This window comes from Carassius auratus, chromosome 9, assembly GCF_003368295.1.
Source record: "Carassius auratus strain Wakin chromosome 9, ASM336829v1, whole genome shotgun sequence".
Taxonomy (NCBI): domain Eukaryota; kingdom Metazoa; phylum Chordata; class Actinopteri; order Cypriniformes; family Cyprinidae; genus Carassius; species Carassius auratus.
Window position 1 is genome coordinate 8,010,988 of NC_039251.1, and position 14,619 is coordinate 8,025,606.

A 14,619-nucleotide genomic window follows, 5' to 3' on the forward strand; every position below is an offset into this window, starting at 1 on the left:
ATACAATATAATACATTATATAATAAAATATGATAAATTATTAAATTAAATATATTCAATACAATGCATTATACAATATACAGAATTAACAAATTTATTATTATTATTACTTACAGTATATTATTATGTAATTTCACCCTATTTCATAAATAAAAATTATTAAAATATATTTAACTATTTTAAAAATTACAACTGAAATTATACAATGCATTTTCTATATTTATAATTATAGTAATAATAATAATAAAAATAATACCTTATTAATGTTATTAATAACAATAAAAATATTTCTCAATGTTAAAGTCTTTGCATATTATTATAATTAAAAAAAATATAAAAAATAGGTTCTGAATATCAGTTAACAAACACACACAAAATAAATAAATAAAAATCAGCCATAAAAAACAATGCTCCTGTAATTGTTTAGCTCTCTATATAATTGTAACCTGTAGGAGTTGCGGATGCAGAGGCCGTTGTTGCAGGTGAATTCGTTGGCAGTGCAGGATCTGCGAGTGCAGTTCTGGTGCTCATCGTACGCGTCCGAACAATCTGCGTCTCCGTCACACACCCAGTCCCGCGGGATACACTTCCTCTGAGGAGGCCTGTTATTTATACAGGTGAACTCCTGAGGAAAACAGGTACGGTTCGCTGTGTGTGTGAGACAAAACAAGAACATCGAATTTAAAAATGGTACTTTTTGGCACAACATTTATGTTCAACCCAGCATAATAAGTTTGTGCACAAATGTGCACTGTGAATTCCATTATGGTTCTGTTGCAAAACCCTGTAAGCCGCCTACCTGGACAGCACTTTAAGGCATCACAGACTTCCAACTTCCAAATTTGTTCTAATGAATATTTATGCAATAATTATGAATTTTGTAACATTTTAAGTATATTTATATTACTTTTCAATTAAGGCAGTATTTCATGCTAAATTAGAGATAATGACTTTAAAATCAAATTTTTGAAGCCAGATTAGTGCCATCTGGTGGGAGTTAAATAAGAAAAACATCTGCAATTCCATGGTTTAGCCACTAGACTGCTGTATACTGTAGCTCTATATAAAAGGCATATGAATTCTCTAGTTGATTTTAGACGTAAATATTTTTTTTTTATTAAGTTATTAAGTATTAGATATATATTTAGACTTTGTCAGACAACTTTTAGTAAAGTTTTTGATTTTTGGGGGGGTGGGGTGTTGAAATGCTGATTTGAAGTGTCAGTTTTTATTCAGTCAGTTACTATTACTACAGTCTAACTTGAACACAGAGAAAGCATTTTGTTACACCAAACATTAAAATTCTAAAAAAATGTAACAAAATGTTTCATCAGAGCTTAATTCTTCTGGGTCTGATCTGACTTCAACCTCTTAACCACAAATACTGAAGTATTATGATGTACTGTAATTGTTATGATTAATCAGGAGTTGATATAGCGCATTATACATATTTTTATTTTTTATATGCATTACATATTCATTATAATGTCTTAAGAATACCCTTATAATGTATTATAAATACAGCCTTCATAGAAAGTGTTACCAATACTTTTTTAAACAATGAAAAGTATAAAAGTAAAAATAAGCATGGACTAAATAAAAATGGGCTACTTTACCAATTAGTTGTGTAGACTATGCATTTTTATGTAGTCTAACAACATGTTAACATTAAGGTTTAGTGACAACAAAAACCCAAACCTTAATACGAACTCTTCATCAAATTCTTTCACATTATCTAAACTATGATATCCACATTCTGTTCACAGCTCTATACTCCAAGTGCATGTCAACAGTTATCTCATTTGTGTCTGTTTTTATTTGTCCTATGGACATTTTTTAGACAGATTTGATAGCTCAATTGAGTACTCCATGAAGTTACTGATCAGCTATGGAGAGCAACCTCTGGAGAGCACGGAGAGAGTCTGAGAGCAGTCAGCTAAACACATCCACAAAGCAAATGTCCCACACCCAGCCACCAACACTACCTACTAGGAAGGACGAGAGAAGACAGATGACACAAGAAGACTAAACATAGCCAAAGGATGAAACAATGAAGTTGTGTAAGCACTTTCCCACTAGACCATGTGGTTATGACCAAAGTCCAGTAGACGTCAGAATAGAGTTATTACTGTGAAACTTAAACTAGTAATATATTTTTGTTAGCAGACATCAATCTGAAATCAAATTAAATACTGGATGAAAAATTTAAGGTAAATTAGAAATGTTGCATTCACAAATAAATTGAAATTCAAGCACTAAAATTACTTTTTAGTATTACAAAAAATTAATTTAATATAAAAAAACTAAAGAGTAATATCTGAAGAAATAATGAATGAATAAATAATTATGTAAATAAATGGCAAAGCAAGACAAAAAAAACAATGAAAACAATGAAAACAGTACATGCAAATATAATAACAACAACAACAATAATAATAATTATTTACATTACATATTATGTTTTTTTTTTCTATTGTAGTCCAACGGCTATGAAGTTATTAGTATGAGAAAATCAGATAAAAAAAAAAATGGGTACATTTGGAAATGTGATGAGGGATTAATAAATCAAAAATAAAATAAAATTATAAACCAAAATTGTGATTAATGCATATTGTTTTTTGGAAACTCCTATAAAGTAAATCTGTATCAGTCATAAAAAGCCAAATCTATCACTTCCTATAGTACAGTATATGCACTTTTGCAGCTGTTCTGTGCGTAAACTTTTGGGTGTAAATCTAAAGGGACAAATATTTCAGTAACAAGCTGTACCAAAAGTACATTGTGAAATGAGACCTGTGATTTGGACTTGGACCAGGCAATACTGACCACAGCTGTGTCTCTCGTCCTCGTCGCTCATGTCCCCGCAGTCGTTGTCTCCATCGCAGATCCAGGACGAAGCGATGCACCTCCCGTCATCGCAGCGGAACTGGTCGGAGTTGCAGGTCCTCACCACGGTGGCTGCAGGGATGAAACACACGGCAGTGAGAAGAGCCACCTTCCCGAGGGCCATGTCTCACTCGGATCTCAGAGGAAACTGGGGAACATGTGGCCCACGTAATCTATTTAACCATTAAATCCCACCCTGAGCAGCCAGAAACGTGGCTGAGCTGCTGCTGCTGGGATTCCACTGCCAGAGGAATTCTGGGAGAGAATAAGCATTCCTCTCTCTAGTGTCCCGCTTGAACAAAAGGCACCGAGGGGTGCTGTGATTAACGGGACAAAAGAGAGAGGATGGGGCAGTGTGTGTGTGTGAGAGGAGGGGGCAGAGACTGTCAAAGGAAGGGCCAGTGTGTGTGTGTGTGTGTGTGTGTGTGTGTGTGTGTGTGTGAGAGAGAGAGGGTTTTTCTGTTGCACGTCACTTTGGAGGAATGTGACACACAATAGATGTCCGGGCTGACCGCTGGCATCACAGACACACACCCAAACACACTTCAGATACCCCTCGACTGTCATTAAGAAGAGCAAACCTTTCTCATTTTATGTTATTGCACTTGTAACTTGTATTGTTATGTTATTTTACTGCTCTGTTATGACTTTCTTGTGTTGTGGTTTATAAAACTTTTTTCTATAATTCATGTCTACAGCATATGTGTATATCAGACTTGTTTAGTTAAAAAAAAAAAAAAAAAAAAAAGATACAATACTTATTAAAATATATTGATAAGAAAACCTGCTTGAAACATTTTGGCCTGAAATTCCAAATTCGGTTTGAAAAAATGTCAATTTAGTGTTTCTAAATAAATGGACATAATGAAAATGACAATATACAAAGTAAAGTAGTGATTTTATTTAAAATGATACCTTATTTTCTCTTCCAACTACTGCCTTCAACACACTACCATTACAATATTTTTTTTTTTTAAAGAAATGTATATAATGGATTGCGGTTCTTCTGAACTTTCTATTTAATAAAGAATCTTGTTAAAAACAATGTATCACTGTTTCTACAAAAATGAGAAACAGCACAACGGTTTTCAACATTTATAATAATAAAATATATCCTGAGCAGCAAATCCGCATATTAGAGTAATGATGCTGAAAATTCAGCTTTGAATCACAGAGATAAATTACATTTTACTATATATTCAACTAGAAAACAGTTATTTTAAATTGTAATAATATTTCACAATAATACAGTTTTACCTATTTTTTATCAAATTATATATATATAATTTATATATATATAAATATATATATATAAATCTCTTTCTTGACCAAGAAGCTCTCAAACCTTTGTTCTTTTGTTAGGGCATTTTATCACAGACATACTGGTCTGAATAACTACATCTGAAGTCTTTTCCAGCCAAATGAACCAGTTTCTTATACACACAGTCTGCCTCATCTTTCCACTTTCTGACTGCATGCATCACCAGTGGAGCGTAAAATGGGGGGGGGGGGGGGGTACAATGGGAAACCATCATTAACTCACCACCCAAAAACATGGGCAATGCTTTCCCTTGATAAACACAGCTTCATCCTCATATTACAGTGTTAGTATTACAGTATATTTAGAAATAACTTTCTGCCACATATGCAGAATGAGCGCCAGATAACATATATTGGTATATAATTATTGTTAATATGCTATGTGTGGCACTTACTACAGGTAACGGGCTCATCCGAACCATCACTGCAGTCTGTACCGCCATCACAGTACCAGTGTCCGGGAATACAGCGTCCGCTCGAGCAGCGAAACTCATTCTGGGAACAAGTCGATGTGGCTGTGGACAAAACAACACAAGACAAACAAGAGATGAACCAGAAACAAACTCAGCATACATGGGTCACTCATTTAACTGATATTACAGGAAGGGCAAGTTGAGCAACAGCTTTGGCTCAAAAAGCAACAGGAAATTACTAAACAGTTACTCATCTAACTCCACACTAAAGGAGAAACATCAAAACAATGAAAATATTATTATTACACATTTTGTCATTCTTACATTTATTTTATTTGGTTATGTTTTTCCTCTGCCTTTTATGTTAGTATGATTTAATATGTAAAATACCTTTACAGTTTTTTTTTAATAGTATATTGATCAATAATTATTCAACATTATTTATCAAATAATTAAAATTATTGACCAATAATTTCATTATTTATTCAATCAATAATTAAATAATTTAAATATATGCTTTTGTCATTTTTTTAAATGATACTTTTTATGTTTAATTTATTTAAATTCCAGATTTACAGTAGATCTAGGTATAATTTATATTAGTTTACAGCTAGTAATTTTAGTACATCAACCTATTTTAGTTAATTGCCAAGATAATATTTCTAATTTAATTTAATTTAATTTAATTTAATTTAATTTAATTTAATTTAATTTAATTTAATTTAATTTAATTTAATTTAATTTAATTTAATTTAATTTAATTTTCTGTGAGCACACTAAAGAAGGCCTTGAGCCGAAATGTTTGTTTTGTTTATGTTCAACTAAAATAGAACTTACTTTTTGCATAACTATATTATAATAATAATTATTATTATTATAATTATTATATAATAATAATAATAATAATTTTTATTTTTATGTTTATTATTGCATTTAATACAATAATAATAAAGTTTTCAATTTTACATGACATTTGCATGGCAAACTAAAAGACATAAAGCATAACAAATATCAGGCCATTTATAAACCTAACTATGATGATTTTGCCAAGTACTGTAAGACATGTTCCAGGTTCAACATTTTTCTGTCCAAAAATATAAACTAAACTCAATCTCTACCCCTAATCCTATACCCATAACTTAATCCTAAAATCATTGTGAAATGATAGCTGATTAACGAGGGTGTAGAAGCACCAACCCTGATCGTAAGCCTAAAGCAGATATTTCCTGAAAAGTTATATTAAAGTTATATATAGTATATTATAATTGGAATGTTGTTCCAGGAACATGTTGTAACTATGTTCCCACAGGACAGAGGAAGACAGTGGGAAAGGATAACTCACCACAATGTGTTGGGCTCTCGTCACTGTTGTCACCACAATCATTATCTCCATCACACAGGTACGAGCGCGGGATGCAGATGTTGGTGGTCTGGCATTTGGTGTGCTCTGGCTGACATGTCCTCTCAGCTGTGTTTTATAACAAGGATCCATTATGGATTGCTTAATATCAACTTTTTTTGTATTATATAAATGCTCATTAGCTGTAGGCTGTTTATACAGTAGCTGACAAACAACCTAGCAACTTTTTTTGGCAAACATGCAAATGCACTTACCGCAGTTCTGCTCATCAGAGGTCCCATTGTCGTAGCAATTGTTCATTCCGTTGCAGACGTATTCCCGTGCAATGCAGCGACCGTTATTGCAGGTGAACTCAGTGTTGGGGTCACAGGGGCGGAATATGCAGCCCGTCTCGTCACTGTTATCCCCACAGTCATTATAATGATCGCAGCGGTAGTGATATGGCACACAACGGCCATTTCCACAAGTGAACACAGTGGGCTCACAGGTGTGAAATGCTGCCATGCATAAAAAATGCACACACAGACAAAAAGATTAATTTGATATTTGCTGTAGGAGCTCAACGAACTAACAGGAACTACTGGAGCTCACCACCTTCCTCTTCTACCTATCTCTCTATTTCAGTTTACCTGAGAGTGAAATGAATGCTGCTGCTTGTGGGACTGCATGCGAGAGAGAGCGAGAGCAAGAGAGAGAGAGAGAGAGAGAGAAAGAGATGCATTGTGGAAGAGGTTAGTATGTGTTTATGGATGGTTATTAAATTTGATGTAGTCTAAGGCTCTGTTCTAAATCCTAGTAAGCTGCCTTGGTGTCAATTGATTTCAGCAGAATATTCTATTAGCAGGTTAAGCTAACAATTCAATAATCTTTTTGCATGCATACATGCATGTGTTTGTATTTATATACATAATAAATATAAACAATACACACAAATAGTATGTAAACAAACTTTTAATTTGAATTGCATTAATCACGATTAATCGTTTTGAAGCCCTAATACTTACTTACTAAAATAAACATTCTTTTAGTAACATTATTAGAATGTTTGTTCAAAGTTATCTGATCTTTAACAATGATCTAAAAATGCTAGCAAAAAATAAATATTTATACATAATTTATGGAACTTTTAAAAAAAAAAGTTTTATTTGGATGGTCACTGTTTTTTAAATGTTACTACGCATTTCAGAACGATTAAAGAACGTTCAAAAATAAAATTCCTATAATGTTTGCAATATTATAAAATAGAATGTTCCCTTAACATTCGGATACTGAAAAACAAAACAAAACAAAATCATTTAAGCGTTCTTAGAACATATTTGTTTGTTAACTAGGTACTGCAGCTTGACAAATAATGCATTATGCCATTATCTTCTGGAAAGGATGAATGCAGTACTGCTTTGGGATTTGGCCCAAAGACAGTATAATCAGGTTGCACTCTAGATTTTGGAACAGAGCTTTTAGCTACACATGAAGAGAAGTAAGCAAGAATACACACCAAAAACGAAATGACTCTTGGATCCTGGAGCAAAAGATTTGAACAGATTGTGCAAGCAATAAAAAAAGGAAGAAGAAACATGTTAGTGAAAGATTGCGCCGCGGTGCAGGAGAGGAAAACTCCATCGGCAAACAGACACTCACAAGATATTTGATTGTTAACATTAGGCTTGCAGTTTAGTCATGCACAAGTATCAATGTTAAGTTCACCCTTGAAAGTGCATAATATGTCAGTTTGGACTCTAGGTGCATGTTTGGTTATCCATATATGAAGCCGCTGGCATATATTCTGAATCAACAACCTGTGTTTATATAAAACTGCCTTCTATTCTGATTTAGGATTTCAAGACCTCTGAAGAACATGTACAGTAAGCAACAAGGCATCTCACCGCAGACCCGCTCGAGCTCATCACTGCCGTCCCCACAGTCATCATCATTGTCACATTTCCACTGGGCACGGATGCAGCGGCCATTCATGCAAGTGAACTGGCCCGACTGACAGCGTGTCCCATTGTCAGGGATACAGTGTTTGTTGTCGGCCAGATACCAGCGGCCCTCAGAGGGACACTGACACTCTGCTCCCTGAGGACCTGAAGGAAATAGTGTTGTATTAGTTCTTCATTTATTCCAATTGTGTTTTTTAAAAGGGTGATTTGATTATGCTAAAATAACATTATTTTGTAAATTTGGTGTAATGCAATCTGTTTATATATACATTTTTGCATTATTGACACACTGTTTTCTTAACAAATTTTGTTCAGTTGCTTTGACCCAATGTATTTTGTTTAAAGCACTATATAAATAAAGGCGACTTGACTTGACTTTATGCAGTTTAAGGTTAACAAACAAATTTCCCACACACTGTATATTATTTGTTGTGCCTCTATGCCCCGCCTTTCTGAAACTTGTCGATTTTTGACAAAGCTCATTGCTCTGAAAAGTGAGGTGTGCTCTGATTGGCCAACTATCCAGTGTGTTGTGATTGGCCGAATACCTCAAGCATGTGACTGAAATTTTACGCCCCTTACCATATGTGACTTGGACCACAAAACCAGTCATAAGGTTCAATTTTATATATATCACAAGAAAGCTGAATAAATAAGCTTTCCTTTGATGAAGGGTTTGTTAGGATCGGACAATATTTGTCCGAGATATAACTATTTGCAAAAAAATCTAAATATTGAGAAAATCACCTTTAAAGTTGTCCAAATGAATTCTTAGCAATGAATATTACTATAAAAAATATGTTTTAATATATTTAAAGTATAAATATTTTCATGAAACATGATCTTTACTTAATATTCTAATAATTTTTGATTTTTAAAGGAAAATCTATAATTTTGACCCTTACAATGTATTGTTAGCTATTGCTACAAATATACTTCAGCGATTTAAGACTGCTTTTGTGCTCCAGGGTCACATATTTAGAAACACACCACATACATAGCTATTTTATAAAGAATATCTTTTTGGGTTTGAGACTTTAGTCTTTGCAACTTTACTGATCTTATATATGTGCAAACAGCTTGTAACACTCCAAAGACAAAGGAAAACTTGAAATTGCACCATATGACCCCTTTGACATAGTGCTGTAATGTACAGTATTTGCATGATTCATTGAGTTGCTGTCTACAGTGTTCCAAATTAGTTACTAATGAGAAATCCTTTCAGCATATAGCAATGCAGCCCAACAGGTTTGGGAATAGAGCTTTGGTTTTGGAGGATACTGGCTGTAAAAACCTTAAGTAGTATAGAAAAAGCGTATTGTTTGGAAATGTAAACCAACCTGGAGCGCAAATATGGCTGCATCCACCATTGAACTGTTCGCAGGGACTGCTGCACTGCTGCTGTTTGCTGTTGGAGAGCACGTGGATGTCCATGGGCCGCGATGGAAGGTTCTGTAGCATCACTCTCTGGTCGGAGCCGTCGTGCTTGTTTGCACGGTAGATGCTGCGTGTGTTCCAGTCCGTCCAATAGATATGCTGACCATACACTGTCATTGCAAACGGGTAGATGGCGGTGCTTACGATGACCTCACGGTTAGTCCCGGTGAGTGAGCATTTCTCAATCTTCTGTCTGCATAGAGAGAACAGTAAACCTTCACTTATCATTATGTAGGGCAAATATTTAGAATGTATTAAGTATAAATTGTATAAACTGTGTACATATGGAAAGGATTTACCACTGATGATACAAACACGAGTTTTGAGCAGTGTAGAGTATCGCTTGTTTATAGTTTCTCAGATCACAAATTCAGACATGGTTTTATGTTTACGTGGCACAATGCAATGCGTAAAAACCCAGTTTTAGTCATTATAATTCGTAATTATGTCCCCATTGGATGCAACAAATGCCTCGTTTGTAATGGTTTTTATTGGTCTTGTCTCGTCGAGCCAGGAAACACACAGCATCACAGTGTTAACTGTTAAGGGGCGTAACATTTCCGTCACATGATTGAGGCATTCGACCAATCAAAAAGCACTGGATAGCTGTCCAATCAGAGCACACCGTGCTTTTCGGACCAATGAGCTTTGTAAAAAAATCAATGAGTTTCAGAAGGCACATAAACCATTACACCAAATACACAAAATAATGTTCATTTTAGCAGCATCATAAGACCCCTTTAAAATGATAAATCACTGTTAAATGAATCTTAAGAAAGAGTTTTGCCGCTAATGAGGAAGGCATGGGCTGAAATTATAAAATTAATCAACCTTTTGTCTTGCCTGTGATTTTTCATAGAGGCAGACCAATGTTATACAATATTTTTTATATATTACATGATAGTTCAAATTATAATGTAAATCTAAAATTATAATTTGATAATTATAATAGGTCATTACAGCCTCAGCCTCTTGTGTGTAAGCTGATTACAAAAAAATGTGTTAAACTTCTGTTAAAATATCCTTTGGTAATAAAGACCCTCCCATTTAATAAGTTATAAAATGAGCACTGAAACAGACACATTTTCTCATTCACCTCCTGATCAAAGATGGATCTGCAAATCTCAGTTTTTCTTCTGTTTGTTCTATTTACCAGAGGTACAAAATCTTTTTTTTTTTTGTAATGTTACCGGGTACAAATAAGATGCCTCTCTCTTTTTCATTACTACAAGACTCTCAGTTGTTATAAGTGCACAAGTTTGTCTTGCCTGACAAGTCAATGTCTTTCTGGATTTAACAGCTGCTTCAGGGCAATATTAACATGTTCATTAACAAGTTCAGTATGATGGATTGAAATTAAACTTCTACCTGACACAGAACTTCTCGACAGAATTTATAATTGCATGCATAGAATACTCTACATAGATTGTTTTGTTTATTATTAAAGGTATATTATTAAATTAAATGAACTATAAATATTATGAATATAATTAAAAGATGAGATCTTACAAGCTGGCATCTGCCCAGTACAGCCTTTGTTCGTCATAGTCCAGTGTCAGACCATTTGGCCAAACCAGACTAGTGTTGACGATCTCTGTCCTGAAGTTTCCTCCCAGAGTTGCACGCTCTATCTTTGCACTGGTTCCCCAGTCGGTCCAGTACATATACCTGACCACATATACAGAGAAATGCATTTGAATTAGATGATAATATGGCTCATTGTATATCGAAACCACAGTCTAACTGAATGAGAGACTCACCCTCTACATGGATCCAGCATGATGGCTCTGGGTCTGGGCACCTGTGCTACAACAGTCCTCTGAGACCCATCCACTGCCATGGAGCTGATGCTCTGGTTAATATAGTCACTGTAATAGATCCTCTTGTTGATCCAGTCATAGGCAATGCCATCAGGAGCTCCCAGATCTCCACAGAGAAGAAAATGTTCAGAAAAATAGTTATAACAACTTCATTAGGAGCAAAGGTTCGGAATAACATGAGGTTGAGTAATTGATGACAGAATTGTCACCAAAAAACGGTCCCTTTAAATCTAATTTTCCCAAACTTTCTAATTTAATGTGGTTATTGACAGTTTTTTTTTGCACACAATTTACTGTGACTCTCAGACAGTAGACATGATCCTAAATACCTGAACTGAACATTTGATCTGCTCAAATCAAAATGTAAAACAACATTAACAATTAAGCAAATTTTTTGCCTAAGAAACAAATAACTTCTCTACGTGCATGATCTTTCTTTTTTATATTTCACATTTAAAAGAACAGGTTTGCTCACGTAGTACTACATAAGGCCTAAATAACCTCAAGTCTGCGTACTAACCATTGTATATGTCATGCAAGATACTTTTTCAAGCCAACATTCAAAGATTGCCTCAATGAACTTTCCATTTCCAGCTAAACCTGCAGTGTCAGGGTGCATTAGGAGTTTAAATAAGCGGCTCACCTGAGGCCACCTCTGTCGCAGGAGAGGTAGGTGAAGCCAAAGTAATGAAGCTAATCTTGCTCTGGCCCACTCCCGAGCTCTGGGTGAAATAGATCCTGCCGTCCAACCTGTCGAAATCAAGGGCTACCGAAGTCCGGGGCACGTTAACCACGGGGAAGGGCAGCGAATGATCCTCTGGATCCAGCCGCAGAGACCGTACAGTGCTTTCTGTCGTATAGATGAGGTAGTCATCCCGGGATACCACGCAACTGCTGCTATCCGCAGCCAGATTCCCAAAGGCACAGGAACACTTCCTCGTCTGAGATCCTGGGATGGCGAAGCAGAAGTGAGCGCAGCCGCCGTTAGACTCCAAGCAGGGGTTGTTATTGAGCTCGTGGGCCGAACTTGGCTGCATTCTCCGGTCGAAGATGGTGACGTCCCGCAGCATGTTGATGTTGTCTCGGATCACGAGCGGCTGGTCGGTCGCACCTGGCTGTTTGCTCGCTTGGAAGACTTTCTTCAGGTTTCTGTCCACCCAGATTACATTCCCCTCGAACACGGTGACGCCGTACGGAGTCGGATAGCGACTCCCGTACCGTACGACCTCCGTCTCACCCCCATCGGGCCGGACTCGTGCGATCATGTCCAGGGAATCGTCCACCCAGTAGATGTATCCGTCTCGGTGGTCCAAAGCCAGGCCTCTGGGGGTGACGATGCCTGAGGAAACCAACACGGTCCGGTTGGAACCGTCTAGAAAAGCTCGCTCGATTTTGGGTGTCTGTCCGTAGTCGGCCCAGAAGAGGTATCTGTTCATGGGGTCCACCACAATATGACGAGGCATGTCTACTTGGGTCTTTAGAAGGACACGACGGAACGTGGTATTGAGTCGAATCACTTCGATGTACGTCTCGGTCAAGAAGGCATTGGTGAAATAGAGGTTTCCTGTGGAAAGACAAATACAAGAAACACCAGAGAAACCGTGAGAAACGCTGAGGCTTAATGTTGCTTTGAGAGATTAACGACCAAACACTTTGTTTGTCGATGTACACATGCACTAGGTGGATGTCTATTATTTTTCAGGCTGTTGTACCATTAGTAAAAGTGAGTGCATCAGAGCTGCGTTTTAAAATGGCATGTCAAGTTAGTCCGTTATGAATGGTGTTATGCGCAAACAAAACAGGTTGCACAACATATGCCCCATTTTTAGCCATAGTTGAGTAGAATGTATAGTATATACTGTATATAAACAAATAAATAACTGACATGAATCACTTCGTTCTAATTGGTCCATTGCAACATTCTGTGGTCATACACAGTATATATATATATATATATATATATATATATATATATATATATATGAAGAAATTGTTAATTTTATGCAGTAATAATGCATTAAGTCCATCAAAATTGGGCAGTAAAGACATGCATAATTATTTAATAAATACTGTTTTTTTTTACTTTCTATCCACCAATAAATCTTAAAAATTGTATGTTTGTTTGTGTTTTGGAATAAATGTATAGTTCTATGCCATAATGGTGCATTACATTCATCATAATTGGCCAGTACAGACATTTATAATGATTTTAAAATATTTATTTTTCATATAAATACTTTTAAACGTTCTGTTCATCAAAGAATCCTGGGAAAAAATATATCATGGTTTCCACAAATATTTTAAGCAGCACAGCTGTTTTCAACATTGATTATAAGAGATGTTTCTTGAGCATCAGTTTCTGAAGGATCATGTGACACTGAATACTGGAGTAATGATGCGGAAAATTCAGCTTTGCATCACAGGAATAAATTACATTTAGATATAAATTCAAATAGAAAACATTTTGATAAAATTAACGCAGTTCCATTGAGCTAAGGAGACTTTTGAATGGTAGTGTATATATATTGAGAATAAAACACCTGTAATGTTAGATTAGGTCAATGCCAATTACAACTTTGGATTGCTTATTCACATATTCAGGTCAAAAGTGAATGTTTAACAAGCCATGGGTCACTGAGGCCTAAACCATCAGAACCTCTTTTTTGTCATATGTTAATCTTTAATCAATGCCACCTGTTTGTGCTTATACTGATGTGAGTTAATGTAAATGTCCCTACGGTAAAGCTGTCACCATTCTGACCTCTAAAGCTGCTCTAGAGCATTCCTCACTTAACACTTCATGAGTCCAGTGTATCTGAAGTACTTGGCATTAGTCTTCCAATTCCTTTAGAAGCACTTCATCCTTCATAAAGTGTCAAATTAGTTTCATTCAGAATGTCACAACTGTACTTATTATTACCAGAGTCAAACAAGTTACCAAAGCTGATTTCACACAAGCCCTCACCTGCGGCCCAGTCCACAGCGATGCCCCGTATGCCATTACGTCCGATGCCAGAGGTGACAATGCTGCGGAATCCAGATCCGTCCGGTTTGATCCTGCGGATTCCATTCTGAGACGCCACGGTGCTGCTGAAGTCACACCAGTAAATGAATCCAGAAGACATGTGCACGTCCACATGAAGAGCATTGCGGCCTACAGGACACACACAGAAACACACACACACACAAAGTTTTTAAATTGTACTATGCGTGTATAATCACACACATTATTCATATATGTGACCCTGGAGCACAAAACCAGTCATAAGTGGCACAGGTATATATAAGGGTCAAAATTATAGATTTTTCTTTTATGCCAAAAATCATTAGTATAATAAGTAAAGATCATGTTCCATGAAGATATTTTTGTAAATTTCCTACCATAAATATACCAAAACTTAATTTTTGATTAGTAATTTGAATTTGGACGACTTCAAAGGTGA

At 35.8% G+C, this 14,619-nt stretch overlaps 1 protein-coding gene across 2 annotated transcripts in view; it reads right to left on the bottom strand.

Moving 5' to 3' along the window:
- Positions 1-14,619, bottom strand: part of lrp2a (low density lipoprotein receptor-related protein 2a) — a 91,779-nt gene that overhangs the window by 23,652 nt on the left and 53,508 nt on the right. For both annotated transcript variants that reach the window (XM_026271201.1, XM_026271200.1), the window contains 11 exons: positions 14,142-14,330; positions 11,820-12,740; positions 11,117-11,282; positions 10,866-11,024; positions 9,260-9,549; positions 7,863-8,063; positions 6,234-6,476; positions 5,962-6,087; positions 4,602-4,721; positions 2,827-2,958; positions 447-648 (listed from right to left, as the gene is read on the bottom strand). In XM_026271201.1, coding sequence (XP_026126986.1) covers positions 447-648; positions 2,827-2,958; positions 4,602-4,721; positions 5,962-6,087; positions 6,234-6,476; positions 7,863-8,063; positions 9,260-9,549; positions 10,866-11,024; positions 11,117-11,282; positions 11,820-12,740; positions 14,142-14,330 — 2,749 coding nt within the window. The remainder of the gene's footprint in view (positions 1-446; positions 649-2,826; positions 2,959-4,601; positions 4,722-5,961; positions 6,088-6,233; positions 6,477-7,862; positions 8,064-9,259; positions 9,550-10,865; positions 11,025-11,116; positions 11,283-11,819; positions 12,741-14,141; positions 14,331-14,619) is intronic.